Source organism: Pseudorasbora parva, chromosome 23, assembly GCF_024679245.1.
Source record: "Pseudorasbora parva isolate DD20220531a chromosome 23, ASM2467924v1, whole genome shotgun sequence".
NCBI lineage: Eukaryota > Metazoa > Chordata > Actinopteri > Cypriniformes > Gobionidae > Pseudorasbora > Pseudorasbora parva.
In genome coordinates this window covers 31456889-31474600 of record NC_090194.1, presented here as the reverse complement: position 1 = coordinate 31474600, position 17712 = coordinate 31456889, and the positions used below count along the sequence as shown (strand labels likewise).

The window sequence follows — 17712 nt, the reverse complement described above, 5'->3', positions numbered from 1 at the left end:
CAACGTCAAACAGTCAGACTCCAAACTCCACTATGGCCAAGACCAAAGAGCTGTCAAAGGACACCAGAAACAAAATTGTAGATCTGCACCAGACTGGGAAGACTGAATCTGCAACAGGTAATCAGCTTGGTGTGAAGAAATCAACTGTGGGAGCAATTATTAGAAAATGTAAGACATACAACACCACTGATAATCTCCCTCAATCTGGGGCTTCACGCAAGATCTCACCCCGTGGGGTCAAAATGATCACAGGAACGGTGAGCAAAAATGCCAGAACCCCATGGGGGACCTAGTGAATGACCTGCAGAGAGCTGTGACTAAAGTAACAAAGGCTACAAATCCTGCTGTGCCAGTCGTGTGCCCCTGCTTAACCCAGTACATGACTGGGCTCATCTCATCAGAGAGCATTTGGATGATCCAGAAGAGGACTGGGAGAATGTCAGATGAAAATAAAATATAACTTTTTGGCAAATGCTCAACTTGTTGCGAGGCGAAAGAATGCTGAGTTGCACCATACCTACTGTGAAGCATGGGGGTGGAAACATCATGCTTTGGGACTGTTTTTCTGTAAAGGGACCAGGACAACTGATCCGTGTAATGGAAAGAATGAAGGGGCCATGTATAGTGAAATTTTGAGTAAAAACCTTCCATCAGCAAGGGCATTGAAGATGAAACGTGGCTGGGTTGTTCAGCATGACAATGATCCCAGACACACTACCTGGGTAATAAAGGAGTGGCTTCGTAAGAAGCATTTCAGGGTCCTGGAGTGGCCTAGTCAGTCCAGATCTCAACCCCATAGAAAGTCTTTGGAGGGAGTTGAAAATCTGTGTTTCCCAGCGACAGCCCCAAAACATCACTGCTCTAGAGGAGATCTGCATGGAGGAATGGGCCAAACTACCAGCAACAGTGTGTAAAAACCTGGTGGTGACTTACAGAAAACGTTTGACCTCTGTCATTGCCAACAAAGGGTATATAACAAAGTATTGAGATGAAATTTTGTTATTGACCAAATACTTATTTTCCACCATCATTTACAAACACTAGTTGAAGTGTACCTATAATGAAAATTACAGTCCCCTCTCATCTTTTTAAGTGGGAGAACTTGCACAATTGGTGGCTGACTAAATACTTTTTTGCCCCACTGTGTGTATTTATTTATTTTTTATTTATTTTCCCACAAGAGGTCGCCAAAGACACCCAATGTAAAATATTTTGAGCTGAATTAAATTATGAAAGCGTGAGCTATTTTGAATATGTTGAAATAATTTAAAAAGGTGCATAAATTATTGTTAATTATTTATTGATCAAATCTAGTAATTTGAAGGTAAATTAAAAAAATTCACAATTGGACACATGGACACAGGAAAATGTTTTAGTTTCTATAAAACACGGCAAAAAAGTACATAAAGTGTATCAGTAAGAACACTCTAAAACGGTTTTAAATGGCAGACACCGGGACATTTGACTCCACATCACATTTTGACATTATTTATACTGCTTACAATCATAATGTAGCGGACATAAACCTTGCCTTTAAATAAAATGGCCATTGAACAGTTTACATTGTCATATACAATAAAAGAGCCTGCACAGCCACAGGAAATAAAAATCCTGAGGAGTAGAGCCAAGTATGACATCACTTTGTAGGCCAAAACGCGGAAGCGATGTAGCATTTTAACACTTCGGTTCCCTTATCCCAAAATCAGTGGGTTTTTTAAAATGGAAATATGGTCTGTGGTAAACACAAGCTCAAGACACTTTTATCGTTTTATTCTACAACATAAAATACGTCCATATTACTCCACTCGTGATTTTTTGAAACTGTTACGTGTTGAAAAATGCTGTTGCTAGCAAGTGGCTAAATGGGACTACAGAAGAGATTTTTGATTTTATACATTTTTGAAGTCTAAATGATGCTCATTATGCAATTAGACTTCAAAAATTCATAAAAGCAATGTGCAATATATCAGAATACTTCCCGTCTTCTGGGTAAAAGAACCAGTAATTGATAAAGTTATTGCAGCTGTAGTTAGAAGCTCCGGTTCATGCTCACTGGCTCATCTGACCTGAAAAATAAGCTTTTTAACGCTATTTGAGCTCAAGACACAACATTTATGCGACAGTTCATATCAGATTTTGTTGCTGATTTGAAGTAGGTTATTTAATTGTTAGTTCGCAGTTTTTTAGATTTCAGGATTTCCCTGTTCAGATATGTAGGACTTGGTTTTGGATGCCCAAAATGGCTGCCCGGAGGCGTTGCAAATATGGCCACCGAGTGAACAGAATTTGAAAGGGAAAGGGACTTCGGTAGAACAGACAAATTCTTTCTGTGCACAATGAAATGGTTACACTGCATGTATTTTTATATTTAAAAAAACATAAATCAACAAATAAATAACACTTTTTCCATAGTGCACTTAAAGAGTTTATAACAAATAAATCACTAAATGTTAAAATTTTAAACCTGATGAATCTTGACATTGTCATCCATGATTATAGGCATGATGTGTCTTCCTATTTCCTACATTGTAAAAATGAAAAGCTACACAATCAATTAGGGTTAGAAGAACTGTTGCCAAACATAGAACACATAGAAACATCATAATCACTGCAATAATGATCCGATCATAGACTTAGACATAGAATATTTAAATCCAAAAAGGGACAGGCATTGTATAAAACGTTAAGAATAAACAGACATTTATAAAGCATTGGTGTGCACACTAATATAATCATCATTATAGATTCTGTTCTTGGTGTCTTCCTTGCTGTTTTGGTACAACAGAGATCCTGCCATATTACGTCAGTCCACACTTTATGGCTCTCACACCTTAATAAAAAAACACAAAGTGATTACATCACAATCCATGTGTCATAAAAGGAATTGCAACACAGGTGTGATTGTGTGCAGAGACATGCTGTCCTGCAGCTTGTTGTAGCCTCAGCTCGGCCGTTTGGATCACATCACATGGTCCCGCAGAACGTCCAATTTTGAGGTCACCTGCTGTCAGCCTTGATAAGAGCCTAGGAACAGACTGACCTCCTGTCATTTCAACACCTCATATTTCTGAACAAGACTTCATGGATCAGAACTGGTCAAGAAGAGTGTTAGGCGCGGAGGAATCCCATGAGAAGGGACGGAGGAATGGGTCCGGCCCGGTAAAGGTGCAGATGTGCCAGTCCATCCTGCCCTGCCACGCCAACCACCAGGGAGAACTGGGTGCAGGACAGCTGCTGAAGTGGATGGACACTACCGCCTGTCTGGCAGGTGAGCGGGACTGTGGGACTGGAGATGAGGTCAGGGTTGGTTGTAACCATGCAGAAGGTTGCTAGCTTGATTCCCTTACACACACTTATTAAATGATTATGCTCTTTTATATCGTGACTTTTCATCTTGAAAGTTAAAGATTTTCAGTTAAAGGTGCTCTATGTAGTATTTTTGCAGTAAAATATCCAAAAACCGCTAGGCCAGTTTTAGTTGAGTTCTTACAATATCCCAAATGTTTCCAATTATTTGTAAATTGTGAGAAAATTGCTATTTTAACCAAGGAACGGGACGTGTCAGCATAGCGTTTGAGGGAGTCGCCTGTCAATCGCGTCATATCTGCATTACCCTTTAGTTTTATTGGGCAGAAGCGCTTTTCTCTTAGCAGTGTGAACATGTCACAGCAGCGCCGAGCGAACGCACAGAGGAACATCATAACATCATTTTAAACACACTTAAATGTATCTAATATGATAAACAGAGCTGCTTTACCTTATACTCATGACCGGAAAAAGTGGAAGTGCGGGCGCCCGGCGACTGTGTCCCGTCCCGTCATAATAAAAGTCCCGGTACTCGCGAGCCGTGTGTTTGTATAACAATCGCTCCAGCAGCCGTGCTCAGCTCCACAACACTCGGTCCTGCTCTGCTTTACACTACAGTAACGTTAATAACTGCATCCATCAACATGATTTCTGCCTGAGTCCTATTTTCCACCGGCTGTGAGGTGAAGACCACATGTCCCAAGATACTGCGCTCACACTTAGCGTCATCAAACTACACCTTTGTTTAGAATAGGCGCCCTCCAGTGGACGGAAAGTTGCATAGTCCACTTTTAAATGAACTAATGTTTTGCCATTGAATAATAATGATCTGTATTAATTATTTTTGATTTGTATGCAAGTATTGTTTGTAATTTGATGCCCCTTTCAGAACGGGGACAGAAGACCTCTAATGGCATGGTGTTGGTGATGTTTTAATTAATTTGGTATTTTTTATATTTCAGTTTATATTATATATTTCAAGCATTTTTATAACCTGTAGAATTATTCGGTGGTAATGTATGTTTTATTGCTATTATGTAGAAATAATATGTATCTCTTTGACTTGACTATTATATTTATTTATTATTATTCAAACATTTTAAATAAATAAATAATGTATTATTATTCTAATTAAATATTAAAATAATGTATTATATAATTAAAATATTTTAATAGAATTTCTATTAGAATTGAATTATTCTAAATTATTAAATAGCAAAATAACCCATTAAATGTTTATTAATTATCTTTATTCAATTATCCTAAATTGTGAAATATTAACATAAAATTACATTAAATATTTGAGTTTTTGTTAAGCTTTTATACATAAAATCTGCTTAAACCACAGGAATAAGTGACATTAATGACTCCTCTTTCAGAATAATTATTAAAAATGATATGCGTTTTACTCCACTGGCATAGACCTGTCTTAGCTAAAGTTGTCAACAAACTTTTCTATTTATTTCCCTTAATAGCCTAATCATCATCCTATACACACTAAACATAAAAATATGAAATAATACATGCTAAATTACTTAATGGAATATCCTATATACATCAGTTTGGATAAAAGTGTCTTAATCTTGCAAATGTCACGGTGATTGCCAAAACAAGAACAGCAAACACTTGACTGACCTGCCAAAGCAATAAAAATGTCCTGTTTCTAAAACACGCTGGCCTAGTGTGTTATCGAGCCATCTAGAGTAGGTTGAGATAAGCAGTCAACTTTGGACTATAAACAAGGAAGGTAACTACCATCCATACACCTTTCACCCTCAAATCCATTTGTGCCCGCCACTGTCGGAAGAAAAGTGGGCTTGAGGAAGACGCACATGAATGATTTACACGTGTCCTCTTCATCTCCTTCCTGTTTCTGCTCCAGTTAGACACATGAAATATAAATACCGGTGACAACCAAAGCTCAACAATGTAATAACGTGTGTAGCCTACCCATCTGTGAGGGTTCATATAGTGGTCCGTGTTATAAATCTTCATTTCTTCTTTTAAGCTGAAAGACATGCAGGAATGGCGTGTGTAACGGTTTCCATGGATGATATCCAGTTTGAAGAGACCGTGAGGTAACATTACTGTATCCCTTTATCACTTAAAGCTACACTGTGTAACTTTTTTTGTTTATTCTTAGCTAAAAACACTTAGTTCTTGTGCTCATTAATGTATATTTACTTCTTTCAAGTAATAAAACATTCTCGTATGTTTATAATATGCCATTGAAAATACATACGGGTGAGGGGTTCGAATGCTGGTCGCCATGTTGCCCCTCCATCTTGAAAGTACATTAGCCAAAGAGGGACATACCTGTTAACTCAAGCTTCGGCTTTCTCGTTTTAACACTCGATGGCACCGTGTCGAATGTGAAGAGGGGATTGCTTGAGACTGCTATATGAAAACCTGTCCAAAGATTTTGTAAGCATATTGGGTAATTGTGTGTGTTTTATTTCTGATGACGCAGTGGAACATAGTGCCAAGCCAAATTGTGCTCATTAATATTTTCATATTTTCATATTTTCGCTGTTTTCATGATTTATCAAAATTTTTATGTGGTTCAGATAATATTTTGAGTTTCTATTTATTAAACAAATTTCCTTCATTGTATTAACTCAAATTTTTAGTTTCAATAAACTAAAAAATGTAAGGCAACCAGGTTACTTACTTTTTTTAAGTTAAACCAACAAAAACCAACAAAAAAAAGTACAGTGTGGATGGTCATAACGTTACCTTTTCACCGCTAAATGGGGGAAATTATAGCTTTAATCTACTTTTTTGTTGGTCCTGAAACAACACCAGGCCCGGTTCTACGAGGGTGCTAGAGGGTGCTAAGAACCCTCAAACGCAAGCAAAAGCACCCTCAGTTGACACTGTAATAATATTGGCGAAACAGATTTGGCAGATTTTCACATTTGTGTCCGAGCTCTGGAGAGCGTCAAATGTATCTACTTACAGCGTGTTTTTGCAGTTGTGAGTGGTGTAGCCAATCACAGACACAGCGGTGAGCTATGCAGCCAATCACAGATAGTTGTTGATCTCTGGAACGCAATCAGAATCTCTCCACGAAATTGCAGAGCTCGGAGTTAATGCAGGCTCGCGAAACCTCTTAATAACAAACTCAGTCAAGCCACTATGTAAGTAAGAGATTTATTGTTGACAACTTCATTTTTATAACGAAGCTTTGTGAGATCACGACGAACTGACAAAGCAACAGCGTTGTAGTGATCGTAGAGATATTCGAGACAGTCATACATTTATAAAATCGACGGCCAATATTGCTTGAGTTTTGGAATTGACATCTAAATATGGAACTCTGCACAAGGCAGAAATATCCCTCTGAGACCCAGAATAGGGGTTTGGCATCAGTAGAGGGCATTATTTAGCGAATTTCTCTAACAACACAGTTTATACGACATTCATGAAAATATTAACATTGAAAATAATCTTTATACAAAGTTTGGGTAAAATAAATGGATTGGATGAATGAATGAAAATAAAATCCCCTTTTTTGTATATTCATGTGTTTCAATTTCCTCAATAAAGGGGTTTTGGTGTCCTCTGTATAGTAGAATATATTGCATATAAAATAGGAATTAAAAAAAAAATCTAAATTCACATAACCTTTTTTTTTGGTTCTCGGGAAGATGACATGTTAAAATACTAGTAACTTATTAAAGTAAATGACCTATAAACAAATGACCATACATTTCTCACTCTACACCGCCATGGTGGAGCCGTTGCTTAGAGCACCCTCAGTAAGTTCAGAAGCACCCTCAATGATTTGATTCTGGAACCGGGCCTGAACAACACCAATCAGATTTTAGAGATAGGTCGGTGTAAGGCCTGTTCACACTAAAAATGATAACTATAATCATAATAATTAATATATTAACTATATTAGCATCCACACCAGCATATATCGTTCATTTTGTCGTTTGTCCCTTTAAACGCTCGAGCGCTTTAAAGCAGAATGGATTCTGATTGGCTGTCAGTTTTTGTTTTGTTTTTCAGATGGGAAAAAAGCGTTGAAATGATTCATACGATATCGTTTCTCTGTGAAGTTATTGTTATAGTTGTGGTGTGTACTCTTGTATTTTTACCACAACAAAAAAAGTATCGCTTATCATCATCGTCCTTGGTGTAACTTATAGGAAAAGGTTTAGGGTTAGAACATTTTGTTCCAGGAGTAACTTATCTTGAGTTAGGCCCTATGTGGTATATTTACTATCTCTCATATCATATCATATCATATCATATCATATCATATCATATCATATCATATCATATCATATATCATATATGTATTTCAGGATTGGGCAGGTTATCAGTATAAAAGCCAGAGTTAACAGGGCTTTCAACACGAGTATGGAGGTAAAAACAAGACGAAACACAGTATTAAATATTAACGAGATAGCTGTATCTCAGTTTCTGATCAGGCCTCTGTTTTATCAGGTGGGCATCTATGTAACAGTACAGGAAGTGCTCAGCGGGGTGACAAAGAGGGTTTGTGTGGCCTTTTCCACGTTCGTCGCCAAACCGACAGGAACACAAAAGGTGAGGAAACCGCTCTGAAGAGAATGCAATGCTTCACGTTTGATTAAGTAAATACTAATTAACGTTAGTCAGCTAAGCCAAATTAATGAACAAAACAAACAGGACAAACATGGTTTACAGTTTCAATTTTTTTTAGCATTAGTATTACATCATCATAGCCTACTTATGGCTTAAGAAGATTCTTAGATATTTTAATTTACTATGAATATTGACTGTTTTTGTATATTTTTATGAACATTACATTAAAACGTGCAACCGTAGCTGCAGACACTCATTTTAGTATATTGAATATTGCTTTAAAATACTAAGTAAAACTTAACTTTGCATTTGATTTATTACTTTTAGTTTAAAATTTCTTATCAAAACCCAGTTAGAGAGCAGTAAATCAAGACATTTGATCGGATCTAAAAAGAAAGTCTTAGCATATAACGTGCTTTGAAACTAATATTTTCTCTCATGCTTTGACTTTTTTATATATAAAAATTATAATTGTTTTTAAATATTCTTCCTGATTTTGCAGGTGTCTCTGAGACCCTTGGACGTCCAGGGCTCCATAGAGGAAATGCTGGAACATTCACTAGCTTCAGAGAGGCGGCGGCTCCGTCTCTACAACGAACAGGCCTTCAAGAACCTCATGAAGGACTATTACAAACTTCAAGACAAGGGTTAGTGCTCTACTTGAGCTGCCATTAAGGTAGCATAAAATTGAGTCTATCTATGAGGTTCTGAGATGGCGTGTGGCGCAGTAGTGAAGGGTCATGACTGGCAAGGTTGTGGAATCCAGTTGTCTGTTGCAGACTGCTGGCAAAAGTGGCTCAAATCCCAAAAAATTTAAAAACAGATTTTCATAAATGCGATTATGAATGTAGCTCGAAACGGATTTAAAAAAAAAATTTCATTAGATTTTTTTGTATTGCTATTCACTGATTCACACTTGCTAAATATGATCAAACTTAAAATCTAAAATATGACCTTGATATGAAAAGCTGCACTGTTAGAAAAAATGTGCAAAATTTGTACCTTTTGGGGTACAATGGCTTGTCACTGGGGCAGTACCCTCAAGGGTACACCCGTTGTACCCTTATACATGGGTACAAATCTGTACCCTTGCAGTATGTACCTTTCAAAGGCAAATATGTACCTCTGAAGACAAATTTGTACCTTATAGTGCATGGTACTATAATGTACCTTTAAAAAAGGTACATATTTGTCCTTTTAAGGGTACTGCCCCAGTGACAAGCATTTTGTACCTTGTGATGGCAAATTTGTACTCTATTTTGCACATTAAAAAGGCCAGAATAATTTTAATCACATTTATTAAATTCTCACATTTTCAGAAGAGGTTTCAAGCAATCACAATGTCACAACAGGATACATATATTGTACTTTTTTCAACAGTACATTAATTTATTAACATTAGTTAATTAATTGTAACTTTATACCCTTAACATTTTATCACATATTATTCTCACAGTCATTACAGGATGCTTATATATTAAGCAATTTTACTGTTAGGTTTATACTAACTTCATATAAATAATATTAAGCTTTCAAAATCAGTACATACCATTTTAACCGTAATAACACAAGTAACATTAACAAAGTTATTTCATTTTTAAAAAAAACAGTACTAGATCTCATTTTAAAGGTCCCTTTCTTTGCGATTCCATCTTTCAAACTTTAGTTAGTGTGTAATGTTGCCGTTAGAGCATAAATGATACCTGAAAAATTATAAAGCTCAAAGTTCAATGCCAAGAGAGATATTTTATTTAACAGAAGTTCCCTTTCAAAGCCTACAGCGAACGGCCGGTTTGGACTACACCGCTGCACTTCCTTCAGGAATGACGTCACTAAAACCGTTTGTTGACTAACCCTCCGCCCACAAGAACACAAAATAGGGGGCGTGGTCTCGTTGCTCTCCCACGTGGAGAAGAGCGCGCATTCAGCACATGCATCTCCCCATTAAGGTAAGAGGTGGGACCTTTCCGGGCAAAGTGCGCTAAGCTGCTGTCCAATCACAACACAGGAAGCGCTGGCCCAATCAGAACTCGTTACGCGTTTCTGAAGGAGGGACTTTATAGAACAAGGAAATCATCAGGCCGTTTTTAGGACAGAGAAAACAGCAGTGTGTAGATAATTAAATTGTGTGAAAAATACTGTTTTTTTACGAAACATGAACTCATGTTATATTGCACACTGTAAACATCATCAGAGCTTCGAAAACACACGAAGAACGGGACCTTTAACATTTTCTATTACAGTCTACATGTTCTAAAATGTTTTGAACATCAATAAATCAAAGCAATCTTTTTTCAACAGTAAATTCATTTTAACTTTATACCCTTAAAACATTTAATCACAAACACATTTCACTAAATGCAGTATCTGTAAGAATTTTCTGTAGCTCTAATGGGAGCAAAGACAACGTAGTCTCTTTTAGTACAGGATATTGATTATTCGGGTGACAGTTATTGGAAGGGGCTTGCGACCCACCTCACCAATCTTTGCTATGGCATGCTACAGGAAGGTCAGTGTATTCTTCATGTAGGGTGGATGAGCCATGTTTAAAAGATAGTAGGCACTGAAGGCTGCAATTGTCCCTTCTTCAACTCCTATTTCCCCTGCACACCTCCACTGGAAAATGGCTCTCTCCAAGAGGGTTCAAGTCAGTGTCTACCAAATGTATGGTTGGGTATGGCGTATCAGCATCACACTGCAAGGAAAAATAAAGAACGTGTTAAACATCTATCAGTTAAACAATTCAATAACTATCAGAACTTTATAACAGGACATGTATCAGATTATTAAAAAGTGAGTTTAACAAATGGTTCCATACCTCTCAATGCGAATAAGCTCTCAGCTTTCTCAGTGCTTTAAAAGTGCTGCACGAAAGTCAGAATCTGTAATAAAAATAGATAACACACTACTCAATAATGTAATATTATAAACTTCCTGCTTTCATATTAATTTATACCCTCCCAAAAGTGGTTTCCTTTATTCATTGTAAGTCATAGTTCAGAAATTTTAAAAATAAAACAAAAACACATTAACTGGAAATATCAACAAATGTAACATTAATATAATTTTTTTTACTAACCCTTAAGTGACAGCAGCCTAATAATCCAATAATCTAATAATCCTAATAATTATTTAAAAAAATGGTTTTGAATAAATTCAATGAATCATTAATAAATACGTTTTATAACTGGATGAATCAGTGTTTTTGAAGAATCTTTTGAATGAATGATTTATTGACAAAACATTTCTAACGGTCACTTGATTGCGTAATATGTAAACGATACAACCGTTAATTTCAAAAGGTGGTTTGCTCTATTTTGATCACTATTATTTATATCCTGTGTGGTTTAAAACTTTTCTCTCTGGCTCAGCGAAGCAGCACGAACACAGAGTTGAATGTTTTTGAGTTAAAAAAATTCTTATCTTTTTATGGTTAACTTGAATTAGGGATGTGACAGTGAGGAAATTTTCCCACAGGTTAATGACGTGTGACAACACCAGTAATACCAGTATCACCAGCTGGGCTTTTAAATCACTAAATCTATATAAACTGAAAGTAACATGCACATGGTCGCTTGGGCACATTAATCCGTAATTGCTCAAAACCACTATGTTTTATGTCAATACCTGGTAGTTCTTTTGCAAGCATCTCTTCATCTTTGTAGACTTTGGCCAATGGAGCATTTCTTTGAACAAGCTCAAGCACCTTTGTCACAATACTGGTAAAGCCATCCTTGAATCGCTGGCTTAAACTGACAGATGAAGAACTTCATCACACAACTGAAAATTGACTGAATGAAAAAGTTAATCATTCACATGAACTAAAAATACTTTAAAATCAAATCAGTAATTTTAATATTCTTTGTCTCAAATATTTCTAAGCTTGAATGGACATATTTCATCACCTGAAGGTTTTGAAAATTACAACAATTTTACAAACTGTAAATTAACATTTTTGCATACTTTGTTTATAACGACATTCAACATTTATTTTAAGCTGCAAACTGATTTAAAATCCGTGATATCACTGACCCTTGAGGTTGTTTTTAAGAAAGGATATTTCTTAAGGATATGCTCCAGTCATTCCATCTCTTATCTCCCGTCTTCGCACGCAAAAGTCTGCTGCATTCGGTCATTGACCACAGCAGTGTTTGATCGCATCTTGCTTTACTGGATATGTAGGACATTCACAGGACCCTCAGAGGATGCATCCTCACCAATGAAAGCAATCGCCTATTGGATCAAATGTTAAAAAAAAGTAAATAATAATAACAACAACAGTTAAACCTCAAAAACACATGATTCCATTCACTAATTCTTTACCTTACAGAGATATTCAATTAAAGAATGCACAATGAATTCCTTAAAAAAAATACTATGCAAATGGTTCTTTCCATGTCAATGGTTAAACCTTAAGTTTATAAAGCGACAAGAATACTTTTAGTGCGCAAAAACAAAATTAATGACTTTATTCAACAATATCTTCTCTTCTGTGTCAGTTTCATGTGCCCTTTACATTCAGCACTTCCATTTAGGTTCTACATCTGAATGCTGGCTCAGTATTGGCTGAATCCCGAGTCAGCATCACATGTATGCGACATGCTGCTCAGGTTAAAGGGTTAGTTCACCCAAAAATTAAATTTATGTCATTAATGACACCCTAATGTCGTTCCACACCCGTAAGACCTCTCTTTATCTTCGGAACACAGTTTAAGATATTTTATATTTAGTCTGAGAGCGTATGCAAGTATATGCACACTATACTGTTCATGTCCAGGAAGGGAATAAAAACATGGTAAATGGTAAATGGACTGCATTTATATAGCGCTTTTAACAGACCCTATGGCCATCCAAAGCGCTTTACATTTTGCCTCGCATTCACCCATTCATACACCGACGGCGATGTCAGCCATGTAAGGCGCCATCCAGCTCGTCGGGAGCAGCTGGGGTTAGGTGTCTTGCTCAAGGACACTTCGACACTTGGTCAGGTGGAACCGGGGATCGAACCACCAACCTTTCGGTTTGCAGACAACCTACATGAACCACTGAGCCACTGCCGCCCATCATCAAAGTAGTCCAGATGTGACATCAGTTAATTAGAATCTCTTTTTAGAATCGAAAATACATATCATGATTTGGAACGCGTGTCAAACTGCTGAAATCATGTGACTTTGCTGATCCGAATCGATTCACTGATTCATAACTGATTGAATCTTTATTTCAGGATTGAAAACAAACAGGGAAGAGAAGACAATGCTGAATAAAGTCGTAGTTTTTGGAGCAAAATGTATTTTTGATGTTTCAAGAGCTGCTTAATTAACTCACTGATGTCTCATATGGACTACTTTGATTATGTTTTTATTCCCTTTCTGGACATGGACAGTATAGTGTGCATACACTTGCATACGCTGTCAGACTAAATATAAAATATCTTAAACTGTGTCTGAAGATGAACGGAGGTCTTACGGGTGTGGAACGACATTAGGGAGAGGAGTTAATGACATCAAATTTATTTTTTGGTGAACTAACCCTTTAAAAGCGTCGGCCAATAGAGTTGGAATTCTGAAGTAGAACCTGGAAATGCTGAATGTAAACAGCACGAGATGGATACAAAAGAGAAGACATAGTTAAATGAAGTCTTTATTCATGACCTGAAGGCAGACAACCTATTGTATAATTTTTAATTAAATTACTCTTTAGTTGTCAAATTATATTTAGCTCTTGTTTAGTAACCAATTTTAACTACAGGAATCCACTTACCCCTGACTCAGATCTGCAAAATGCTGCTGGAGATTGTACAGGGAGTCTCACATTTTTGTGCCCAAACTTCTCCTTACTCTTTCTTACCTCATCTTCATGGACCAGAGCTGCACGCTCAGCTTTAAATTTGCGCTTGAGGGACTGGTGCCAAGTGTCCTAACACATGTGGGAAAAATATGGTATAGTTAATACAGGCAAGATACTTTGAATGCATATAAACAGAATCTACCACTTTCTGTCAATTAGAATAGCTAAGATGTAAACAAAATCTAAGACCAATTAATAAATGGAACAATAACCTTAAGGAACTAATATTTACACTGGTAAAGTCATTTCACATGATGTAAAGTCTACCATTCCTTGTAACTTACATAGCCGTTCCCTTCAATATCCTTTAGAAAAGGGTATTTCACAATAAGTTATTTTGCAACGTGCACATATTCTGCATTTGTTGGATACCTAAAAGATTAATTTAAAATCAATTGGAAAAAAACTAAAACATTTTTAATTCTTATTACTTAAGTAACAAATACTTCAAATCCATGTCAACAAAGCACTGTTTCACACATATGCATTCAAAATATTTATGTTGCTTTACAAGTTGCTGACTTACATTGTGTGTTCTATCATGAAGAACTCTGATGATTCTGTGTCTATCCTTCTGGCATTGTTCTTTGTAATCAAGCTTGGCCTGAATATCTCCAGAAAAGACTGGAATGGCAAATCCAGCAGGCAGTCTTCCTCTAGTTGCATTTCTGCAGTGAGGGTGGAGTAGTAGTTAAAAACTTGCATTAGTAGTAATACTGATGATTAGCCACAATGCTGAACAATTTTCTAATGTGACACATGCATACGGTTACTAATGTACCAATGAAGATAAGTAGTGGTCGGCTGATGTATTGACAAAGCAGACATTGTCTGAAAATTGGCCTTTATAAATTTCACCATCGGCTTGTACGTTTTCTGGCTGGTCGATGTTACTTATTTTGACAGCGCTGAGAAGCACAGTCTTGTGATATTGAAAAAAAAATCAATATCGGTTGATCACTAAACATAAGGCAAATATAATACACAAACTACACAAAAAATGTTATACTTACATTTCTTTAATCGAAGTTTGTTGATAGGATTCTGCTGGCACTGGTTCTAATGTTAGTGTCCCCTCATCTCCTTCACCTCATGCAAAAATTTGTTTTTTAAAGGAGCCTTGAAATAAATGAGAGATCATGTTATCTGTAGGCCACACTCTATTGCTTCTCCATCTACCTCATTTACTGAAATTTAAAAAAAAAAAAAAATTTTTGATTTATCAGTGAGTTGGATGTTTTAACATCAACAATAAATACAATGTCTTTTTCAATAACCATTCAGCAGTATATAAAAAATCAACTGTAATTTAGAAAAATACATAATAACACTACTTGTACACACTGAGAAAAGGTACAAATATATCACTGGAGTAGTATCCTAAGGTACAAAATATAAAAGGTACTGATATGTACCTTTTAACGTAGTAACAGATAAATTAACTTTTTTCCGAGAGTGAGAGTAGAGGCAAAATCCTTTAAATTAGCAGCTCAAAGACTAGAAACTTATTTCACTAGTTACCGTAACCAGTTCTGCTTAATAGTGGTAAACTAATTTCACTTGCTGTCCTTGGAAGGGCTCGATGTCTACCGTCCAAGGCACAATTCCGGGCACTCGCCTCAGTTGACTGCTGCTTACGTTGTTCGCTCTTGCATGTCTGTCAGGACTAAATGATTATAACTCACGTGGACATATGTTTGCGTTATTTATAGAATAAAACTGATATAAAATCAACTTCGATAATATTCGTAAGGCATATGATTTTAGACTGACCAAGAGACACGTTAAAATTAACCCAGACAGGCTTTCGCTTGCATCCACAGAGAACACGTATTAACGTTACTGTAGTAAGACAATGCTGGGAAACTGAATTAAAAAATCTGGGGTTACGTTACTTATTGAGACCCAGCTTTAGTGAATAGAAAAGTCTATTCACACAAAGCGCGGTAGTTAAGTTAAATCTGTTAACGTTAACGTTATATGGCCGTTTCATTGCTTTTTTTCACAACACATTGAGCAATGTCTCGCGGTAGAGTATAAGTTATCTTAATTTATGTTTAAAAATAATTGTAATAACAACAATAAACTAAAAAAACATAACAATGCGTTGGTTTGTCAGGTCAGTGTTTTCGAATAAATTTTTCCCTCACGCGTCAGGCAGGCATAACGTTAAACGTTACAGAGGCAATGTGAAGGTGAACATGATTCGAAAGGTAACCAATAATTTTCACTGTAAAGTTACTTAAACCTAAACTTACCTCTGAATTTCTGTGCTTCGTCTTCAGTAACATGTATTCCAGATTCTTCCATTTTTTGAAGAAAACCCTCCATCAACAGCGTCAGATTCAGAAATGAGCCATATTGTCGAACCGTCGTGCACAAGCTCAACTTCTTTGCGCATGCACTGCGCGGTGCGCGCGGGCTACAATCCCATTGGACAACACGAATTTAAAGAGGACTCGCAGCAAATATGCGTGCTTGAACTTTGAGACAATGTAAAAGTATCCATAAAGTATCCATATAATAGTATCCATTATCCATGTTAAATAAACGTTAAATAGTTTCATCTACATTGTGCGTTTGCTACGAAAATTACGTGCATGTATTTGTTTAACGTTATATTAATAGAAGAACTTAAAACAGCTTTTATATCAGTTTAAAATTACAATACAAAATTCAGGCTTACTTTAACAAAGTTGCTTTATGTTTAAAAGTTATTATCTTTATACTTTGTATAATCAATAAAATGTCATGCGCAAAATGTACAGAATATTCATCAAAGATGTGGGCTTTTAAATATATATTTTTATATTTTGTATATCTCGTCCAAATAACCAAAACTATATGAAAATTAATCTCTTGCTCAATGTTGAATCTATTTGTGGTTGAATAATGTTTTGTTCACTGAATTGTTCAAATCAGATCACTGTGGCTGTTTAGCCTGTAATAAGCTTTTACTGTTTCATCCACTTTGGCTTACTCATTTTGTCACACATGCAATTGTACCTTTGTTTGTGGATTTAATGGTTCAAACATGGACCCTTTGACAGTTGGGAACATATGTGTACCTTTTTATCCCCAAAATGGTACATATGAGTACCATAAGGTGTAATTATGACCCATTGAGGGTACAACTTCACCATTTGTACCCTAAGTGTTCACAAACGTACCTTGCCCGTACCCTTTTTTCTGACAGTGTGTATAAACAAATTATTCTCTTTCTCCTCATCTGCATTCTTCTTTTCACTCAAATTTGCTGGCTTCCACGGCACATCACCCTATAAATGAATGTGTAAAAGCCGACTTCAGTGGCCTCAGTATTTACCACCATGTGACAGTGGAGATATATCTAGGGCCCTATTAAATCTGTTTTATTTTTTTTATTCCATCAGATTTTTTTTTCCCCCAATTTTTTTTTCCGGACTCGATTTTAATAGTTAAATTAAATTGTACTAATCTAAGAGCATGTCTAATTAATTAAATTCATAAAAACAGGTTTTATATTAATTCAGATTTTTATATTAATTCCCTAATTGCAATTCTGACCTTTTTCCTCGTAATTCTGAAAATTTTTTCCCTTGCAATTATTTTCCCCCCCTCATAATTCAGATGTTTTTTCTCTCACAACAATTGTGAGTTAATATTTCACAATCCACTATATTAGTAGCATAGAAATCTAGACGCACCCTAGCGGCAGCAAACATAATCTGCCCGCGAGTGTCGTCTAGCAACTCTCAATACCCTTCTGAGCTGTAAACGCCAAACTCTGGTCGGGCCAATCACATCGTGTATAGAGTCGGTGGGCGGGGCCATAATGACGACGGCCGAGTTGCGCTTGTGTGCTTCTAGTAAACACAGAAACTGGCGAACGGCGGTCTTTTGAATCAGCTTTGACCGCAACTCTGGAAGACTTGGAGTTAAGCTTTTCTCTGAGAAAAGAACAAAGAACGGCACTGAAGTCATTCTTAAAAAGGGAAGATG

General features: G+C 36.4%; 1 protein-coding gene and 1 long non-coding RNA gene across 4 annotated transcripts in view; one reads left to right on the top strand and one right to left on the bottom strand.

Moving 5' to 3' along the window:
- The first annotated feature begins 2894 nt into the window (after positions 1 to 2894).
- The window catches only part of LOC137063035 (acetyl-coenzyme A thioesterase), a 22060-nt gene continuing 7242 nt past the window's right edge, over positions 2895 to 17712 (top strand). Inside the window, exons 1-5 of the mRNA XM_067434045.1 lie at positions 2895 to 3268; positions 5315 to 5384; positions 7623 to 7683; positions 7765 to 7866; positions 8387 to 8531. Coding sequence (XP_067290146.1) covers positions 3082 to 3268; positions 5315 to 5384; positions 7623 to 7683; positions 7765 to 7866; positions 8387 to 8531 — 565 coding nt within the window. The 5' untranslated portion in view covers positions 2895 to 3081. The remainder of the gene's footprint in view (positions 3269 to 5314; positions 5385 to 7622; positions 7684 to 7764; positions 7867 to 8386; positions 8532 to 17712) is intronic.
- LOC137063040 (uncharacterized) lies at positions 9532 to 14558 on the bottom strand. 3 transcript variants are annotated; one of them, XR_010901335.1, is made up of 6 exons: positions 14258 to 14558; positions 13645 to 13800; positions 11917 to 12117; positions 11512 to 11675; positions 10703 to 10766; positions 9532 to 10579 (listed from the first exon to the last, which is right to left on the bottom strand). It is a non-coding gene; the product is annotated as an uncharacterized lncRNA (long non-coding RNA). The 3 variants fall into 3 exon arrangements; XR_010901334.1 differs by having other exon boundaries at positions 11512 to 11664; XR_010901336.1 differs by lacking the exon at positions 14258 to 14558 and adding an exon at positions 14016 to 14070 and having other exon boundaries at positions 11512 to 11664; positions 13645 to 13763.